Consider the following 8723-nt stretch of genomic DNA (forward strand, 5'->3'; position numbering starts at 1 on the left):
AATGGGTGCGCGAATATTTACCCAACTGACGCGGCATAAAAAGTGGTGTTTGGCAGCAAAGCCCATCCAACCAGGATGTCTCGTTTTGATATGTGAAGCCGAATCTCCCAGGTCGCAGTGGAAGAGAGGAAGGGTGGTGGAGCTACACTACGGTAGAGACGGCGTCGCCCGCTCCGCCCATGTCACGACAAGCAGCGGAGTCTACCGAAGACCTATTTCAAAGTTAGCGGTACTTGATGTGGAACCAGCCGGAACTATTAGTGAAGCCTCCCCATCCGGGTCTGCTCACGGGGCCGGGGATGCCGATGATGGCAACCCTACAAATGTTGCAGAGCATGAATAGCGGTGTATTGTATCTGTATTTGGATGTCACTTATGTATTAATTTTATGTAATAAGTCAAGCTATAAGTAGTCGTGCTTCTAGCAAATTCCGTTCTTTTTTACATGTCTACGGAGCGAAACCAATGTGAGTAACATCAACTTGTATAGCTTGTACTATTTGTAAATTGCATTTTTGTATTTATTGTCTTAGAGAATAAACCAAGTTGAGAATCCAAGTGGAAATCAAACCATACTATAACTCGAGATTGCCCTTTATTTGTAGCAGCTGGGATTCTCCCAAGTTTATTTCGAAGCCCGTAAAAAAGCACACAAGGTGTGATTGACAACACAGGAGCCTATTTCATAAAAGTGAGAGGTGCGACAATCGATTTTTCTATAAAATTTCACTGCCAGAATTGTCGGCGACTTTTTTCCTGTTTCGTATACGTTTGTAGGCAACTGTGAAAATTTTTGGAAAACGGCGGTGATAATATGGAATATTGTCGACAATTGTGCTGACAATTGTCACTCTGGCAAAATTGTCGTGACAATGGCGGCAAAACCAAATAGCTCCGTCGGAAAGCTTACACAGGAGAGTTTTGTAAATTTATTTATATGGTAATTGCGTGCATTTCATTACTTTTCAATTAATTTAATAGTTCTTAAAACTAAAATAATGCAAATGCAATATTACATATGATTTACATATAAATTTCGTATGACTGGCGACAATTTTGTCTACGACTATTTAAACTCCGAAAATGAAAATTTGTCACTTTTTCAATGGAATTTCTCTGCAATATAGGAGGTGGTGACAGTTGGTTTTATGAAACAAAACACCCACCAAACTGTCGAGTTGTCACTGACAACATGTCCTTGCAAAATTATCACTGTCGCTTTATGAAATCGGCCCCAGGTCGGTTCTTCTGATAGCAATGCCAAATTCAATCACACTTTGTTAAATACATACATTTTGTATGTATGTACAAAAACTTTGTATGTGTTAATCGAAAAATTTTCGTTGTATACATTTCGATGTTGACATATTTTTGATATTTTGAAGTCATTTTAATAATCATACATATAATAAAGTGTTTTGTCCATATTTTTGTCTTCCCTAATTATGATACATATATTTTGGATCAGTTTTTAAAAATTATGTTTTTTTTTTTTTAAAAGAGCTTTTAGTTTTTGTTTTTCAACTTCTGATTGAACCTTAGCGATTAGCGTTGTCTTAAATATCTATAAATATAAAATAATAGCCGTTTTCGTTGTTTGGAGTTAACTCAAAAACTACTGCATAGATTTCAGTTAAATTTTCAGAGGTTATACCTTTCATATATGGTCCTATTATAGGCTACCAGAAAACTCGGTAGGTGACGCGGGAGTCGAGTTATTTATAAAAGTCGTATTTATGAACCGATTTCTTTCAAATTCAAAAGGTATAGTTTCAGCGTAATGGAAAAAACGTTTACCAAAAACGGAGCCGCTAGGTGGCGCGGGAGTTGAGTTATTTCTAAAAGTCGTATTTATGAGCCTGTTTTGTTAATACACATTCGAAACGTTTATTACTTTAATGATGATCATTTTTTCATTCGAAACATATTCAGCCTTATCATGAGTTTCATCTTCCCTGAACCGGTTCACTTTTCGCTTTTGGTTTCCATGTACTTACTATGGGGGGAATCAAAATTTCAGTCAAACTGTCGGAGGTCCTATTATAGGCTACTAGAAAACACGCTGGTGGCGCTGGAGTATAGTTGCTTATAAAAGCCGGAGTTTAGGTATTTAGAAAATCCGTATTTTTTATAAAATCTGATTAGATGGCTAAATCAAGGATGCGTTTAAGTATGCATATAAAGACCGTAACACTGTGTAAGCGTGATCTTGCATCTACCTCCGATTGACGAAGTTGCTCGAGGCGGCCGTTATTACAGCAGTAAGACTCATAGAAACCAATTCATAAATATTAAGACGAATTGTAAAAGTGGCAAATTGAAAAGGAAAGATTCGATCACATCTGTCCAAGAAGGAACACGATAGGTATATCAATGGCTTCATTTGAACGATATTCATGAGATCACACGACTCATTTAGCCAAAGTACGCGAAAACTTGTCATCCTGTGGAGCAGCAAGGGTTCTTGGCCTTCCTATAATTGAAAACGCTCATCTGTGCTCTTGAGTTTCCGTATAAGGACATTTATTGGCTTACATGGTATACCGGACTAATGCTGAAGTTGCAGGATCATAGAAGAATATTACGCGCGCTTGGTAGAGATCTCACAGGTGGAAATAAGACCATAGGTAAAACACATTACATCGAAAGGGATTAGTATTCCATATGGAATCACAGCGCTACTATCCTTGGCATATGTGTGAGGAGGATTTCGTTTTTTAGTCGTTCCAATTTAAACTAAAAATGTTTACTTTACAGACTGCTTTTGCTTTTAAACGCTATTTTTGAATTGGCCAACGCAAAAGATCTTACTAGGCGCTGCGAAGCAAGCGGGCAATTGCTAGTTTTATAATAAAACACATGCATATTAACGGTTATTCTTACCTAAGTAGATCCTTCGAACTTATGCTCTCCCATGACATGACTCTGTTGCGAAAATTCGTCTAAAAAGAAAAAAAAGAACATTAAACATTTTATCGGTGTGGCAAAATCAAGATATTTGCAAAAACTTTCTCAATGGCCGAGTACACATGGTGAAACGAATACAGATTCTATCTGTCTTGCCGAGTACAAATCGTAGACCTGTTCATGAAATCCATGTTTAAAAAGTTTTTAAAATTCTCAGCTTATCCATAGAAAACCACTTTTGATGACTACGTGGACTAAACAATTTTTTGGACTAATAACACTGGTCTACAAATTTCAACTTTTTTTCTGCGAATAAGACGGGACCTGGTGTTTCTGAACGGATTTTTCGTGCTGAACACGAATCCGGGGTCAAAAATGTCCCATCACGTCACGTTTTCGAGAAAAAAGGGGTTGAAACCCCTAAAAACAGCGTTTTTGGCCATTTTCGAAAAATTATAGAGCTGAACCCTGACGTGGTACAAATTTTGCATATATCAGAAATTAAAGGCTAAACCGTGCCCTTTCGAATGAGCCCTATGCCGAATTGATCGCGTGCACCCTTAAAGCAGGGGGTGTATTTGTGTTTAGGGGTGCAGGAAAAATTGATCACAGAAAGAATTTAATCTTAAACGATCATAGAAAATTAATAATGCCAAGGTTTTAACTATATTAAAAGTCGCTGATTACGAATCTGCAGTTAGATTTTAAAAATTTAAGATGACGGGTCGAATATGGTGGATATAAAAATTGGACTCCTAGACACAAATACACCCCCTGATCTAAGGGTGCATGCGATTAATTCGGCATAGGGCTCATTCGAAAGGGCACGATTTAGCCTTTAATTTCTGACATATACAAAGTTTGTAGCACGTCAGGGTTCAGCTCTACAATTTTTCAAAAATGGCCAAAAACGCTGTTTTTAGGGGTTTCAACCCCTTTTTTCTCGAAAACGTGACGTGATGGGAAGTTTTGGACCCCAGATTCGTGTTCAGCACGAAAAATCCGTTCGGAAACACCAGGTCCCGTCTTATTCGCAAAACCCTTGTAGACCAGTGTAATTTGTTAGCAAATTTTAAGTTTAAATATGGAAAAAATCTTTTAAGCTTTATAAAAAAAATCATTGGTTAGCAAGAGTGTAGTAAAACCGTGAAAAAATCTAAAGAAATTTTAAACCTACAGACATTTTTTTGCATTCCTTACAGTTCAACGGATTTTATGCAAAATATTGAAACTATTCTCTATTATTCTTGTCTTCAAAACAACGGCCTGTTTCAAATTAAACTAGTCACTTGTATTTATAAGAATCAATGGAAACTACTTAAATCACGTCATTTTTACATTAGGGCGATTCCACCGTCACGGGTTGGACATTTGTACAGAAAAAATTGTCATTCTTGTTTAAATTTAAGTATAAAGTACTCAACAATTCTACATTTTGATAAAGCTAGGTGAATATTATATGAGTTATTACAAAATACGAAAAAAATTCCAGCCTTTTATATGGAAAAAATCGGATGTATTTCTTTTGTCACGGGTGGGACAAAAACCGAACCCGCTTTTTGGAGCAGACATATTTTAGGAATACTCTGCGAATTTATTTCACTTTTCTGTGTGAACTTGATGTCTTATAATAAAACAAAGAACCAGGAACACAAACAAAGCAAAAACTACAAAAAAATTATGGCTTTATTATACAAAAAATCCGAAATTCCTCTGTCACGGGTGGGGCAACGTTTGTCACGGGTAGGATACGTACGAATTTTTATATGAAAGGGAGCTTTTAGTGTGGTCCATATATAAAGATTAGTTATTAAAAAATATAAGAAGCCAAGTAGGGGTTAAATTCACTCACGTTTTACCTTAGGATGGTGCCTTTTATATAGAATAAAATACTTAGCACCGTCAGCCAAAAAAATTATAAAAATGAACGCGATTTCCTGGCGTATTGAAATTTTCACTTTTACCCACTTAAATTTAATGGATTATAAAACTGCATACCTAAAAATTCTGAACAAAAAGTTTAAAATTTTTTGGTTTAATTGTTAAAGTTTGTTGAATTTTTATAATTTTTGTAAGAAGTTTGAATTGTAGATTTATGCGGTTCTGGTTAGGTAATGTGCTAGACTTTTATAAAACAAACTATAAACATTAGATTAACCAAATAAAAAACTAAAACGGGTCAAAATTTAACTTACTTAATCAGCTGACCACAGGGGTATATAGATAATGGACGAGTCCGCGCATCCCCCCTCCTCCCCTGCGTCCACCGCAACAAACAAATAAAGCTTATCAGCCCTGTAAACCTACCTCTGACACGGGTGGGACATGCTTCTCTGTTGAATTATTCTTATCTAACTACGTAGAAACGACAATGCAATTGTGGTAGATATTTGCAATGAATTTCTAACATTATGTAACAAACACGAAACACAATCTCAACTTCTGTAATTAAATATAGCAACTTTTAGCTTTTTTGTCACGGGTGGGACAAGACTAATACTGCTTAATAATAACTCATAATATAGATAAATCAGTCACACAAATTAATATATAACACAATTTTATTAAAAGCAGATGAGTTCTACTAAATATTTTTCTACCAAACACTTGAACACACAACCTACTTTAAATTCATTCAAAAAATTTACTTAGAACTTGATTTCAAATTGTAAAAAAGGTAATAAAAATGCATTTATAGCTTTAATTTGTTATTTTTTGGTTGATTCAAGATTTTTACAAATGTTTTATCCCCACGTTTGTTAGTTTTATAAAGAAAATAATTTTTGCACTGAGGTTCGCTTTCCCATGGAACCTCCCATTACTCCTTTATAATTCCAGATAGAAAACGAAAACATGATTCAGTCAAGGGGCATTACCCCCTACATTTCTCTACCGAATTGAATAGTTATATTTTTTTTTTTTAATTAGAACAACAGTAGTGCATTTCAGTAACTTTACACGATGCGATTGTCGAATTATTAGTTTTAACAGATGTTCATCAAAATTTGAAACTGTTTAATCACATTTTTTTAGAATTTTTTTGAGTACGCAGTTTTTTAAATTTTAGTATAATAAAGTGCAAATTTGAAGTAGATTGTTTTTGATTGATTTTTGACAATTTTACAAATTATGTTCGATATTTTTGTTGTATGGAGAAAATCCGCCACACCTTCCACAAAAAAAATTTTCAAAAATCAATAGTAAATCGAAGTTAATTAAAGTTTGCACTTCATTTAAATAAAATTGAATGGGCTACAAAACTACATACTCAGAATGTTTAACGAAAATGTTTGACATTTTTACCAACATGGTTTTTGTTAGATAACGAGCTACACTTTCATAAAAAAATAAGAAACATTATATAACCAAACGAAAGGGAAATAGCCAAAGAATGCTAAAATGTCGTTACTCTAAGTAGTGTATTGCTACGATTATCCTTGAATTAATCGCTGAATTCCTAAATCCTTCCTTGTTTGCGTCACAAAAATACATTTATCATTAAAATTCTACGGTTACTGTTTATTAACAAATTGTATTCAATTCAACACATTTACAGTCAGCAGAAGCTGCATATTTTTACTACTATGAGTACAACTAAAATATGTGATTTCGAATGACAATTTTTTTTAGCATTGAATAAGAAAAAGACACGCATTGTTTGATCATAAGAATATTCACATTGATTCTTCATTAAATCCAGAAAATTATAGGAAAAAAGTTTTTGAATTAAAAGATTCCTCAGGTTCATATAGGTTTCCCAATTTAAAAAGAAAATATATCTGCATTACTAATATAGCCATTTTCTAATGCTTTAGTAGAACGTATATTTAGTAGTTTAAAATGTGTAGGACTGACTTGAGGACCAGATAGAGCACTGATATAATTGCAGCAATATTATATACAAAGCAAGGCATAAAAATAACGGTGATACATAATTTGTTTGAGCCGCAAGAACAAAAGTACCAATTGAATTGGAGAATATAATTAATTTTTATTCTAAGTACCGTAGTACATAATACTCATATCTGTAATAAAAAATTTTGAGTAATTTGTCCGGATTTTGAGGATTTTTCATTTGTTTTTGAGGAATTTGGCAATTTTTTTGAGGCAACACTGATGTACATCAATGATTTGCTGTTGTTTGTGCATGCCACCACAGCGTTGGAAAAATGGAATTCGGCTAGACAGAGGCAAGATTCCCGTAAAAAACAGGGCTAAATTACCCATTTAACACGCGTGGTTTCTCAGAGCGTATGTGTACTCTAACCATACACTTGTACTACTGCTGTATGCATATGGCTGTATTAATGTTGCAAACATACAAAAATGCATTAATGGAACAGTATTAAAGCATTCTTACAAGATATGTATCCCCGTATGTAAATGCTACTTCTCTGATATATTTCAATATACGGGGACATACAAAAAAGTAGCACTTACATATGCAAATGCATATCTTGTAAAAGCCCGTTTGTGCTGAAAATTGTATCGCACAACACGTCCGTTCACTAAAATTTTTGTACAAGACTGAAAATATTACAAAAATTCCACTTCAAATTTATCAAGAAATGTACTAAAAACAACGACAACGTAAATTCGCTTGCAATTCACTAGAATTTGAATTTATTCGTGGAAATTCATGACTACGCATGAATTGTTCACACTAATTCACTCATATAGCAAGCATTCTTCATGAACGCATACAACCGATTTCTACTGGGTACTTTACCATATCAATTCTAATTTGAACATACTTATGTACATATGTATGCATGTATTAAATCTAATTGGATTGATGGCATGTTGATCTCAGTGATCGGACTTAATAAAAATTCTGTGTGTAGATTCTGGAAAAAATGTGGTAGATTGAGAAAAAATGTGGTAGATCTCAGGTTTCGGATCAAACTTTTTACAACAATTAAAAAAATTGGAAGGTTTCACCTTAACACTTTTTAACTCGGATCTCTAGAAAAAAACTTTTAACTTGGGTATAGCCAATTTTGACAATCCTCAAGAAAAAGTTGCGATCCCGTACGAAATCGGACTAGGCAGAATCAGTCAGAATTTACTGGAAATCGATCCCGTGCTCGGTTCTCTGACTATTGAGAGGACAAAAAAGAGAGTAAAAAAGGGCATCTCTCTGTCAGAAGTTACCAGTTTTAGTCCGAAGATTTTTTGCAGGCAAGTTCTAGTAAATGTGTCAAACGATCTGCTGTAGTGTGTTTGGCAACCAAATTGTAAACAAAAGTAAAGTGCACTCTGCTAATGCAAGTTATCTTACCTGTAATACCAATACCGATCAATGGCGCACCCTTTACTCACGTTGCCAGGCATGTGACCATATTGTTGCACTTACTAACTTTGCTGACGCGGCACACGCGCAACCACCAATCAGGTCAAGTATCGGAATTATTGAAATCATGGGAATTGCATGAAGGAGCTTCAAGTGTTCGATGGATCCAGGGAGCATTATTCCTCCTGGGTCCATAGCGTAGAGCAGGTTTTAAATGACTACCAGGTTGTACGGCATAAACCAATCTATAGGGCCATTCTGAGGCACATCAGGTGCAAAATTAGGGGTGCAGCCGATGCTGCACTAGTGTCGCATAACATTCTTGAGAGTGACTGGCGAAAAAATTAAGGAAATTTTGTCACTGCATTACGCAGATTCCAGGGATATAGAGACGTTGGATCAACAACTTACTCTCATGACACAAGGTCGCCAAAAAGTTTCGGAATTCTATGCTAAAATCAATAAGCAGTTGTCACTTATGATCAACACTATAAATACAGACAAATACGTCCATGGGGAAACC

At 35.0% G+C, this 8723-nt stretch overlaps 1 protein-coding gene across 2 annotated transcripts in view; it reads right to left on the bottom strand.

The window, feature by feature from the left end:
* Positions 1-8723, bottom strand: part of LOC118745600 (43 kDa receptor-associated protein of the synapse homolog) — a 226148-nt gene that overhangs the window by 104200 nt on the left and 113225 nt on the right. For both annotated transcript variants that reach the window (XM_036479113.1, XM_036479114.1), the window contains exon 2: positions 2884-2942. In XM_036479113.1, coding sequence (XP_036335006.1) covers positions 2884-2942 — 59 coding nt within the window. The remainder of the gene's footprint in view (positions 1-2883; positions 2943-8723) is intronic.

Source organism: Rhagoletis pomonella, unplaced genomic scaffold (genome assembly GCF_013731165.1).
Source record: "Rhagoletis pomonella isolate Grant_MI unplaced genomic scaffold, Rhpom_1.0 Rhpom_scaffold_00009, whole genome shotgun sequence".
Lineage (NCBI taxonomy): Eukaryota > Metazoa > Arthropoda > Insecta > Diptera > Tephritidae > Rhagoletis > Rhagoletis pomonella.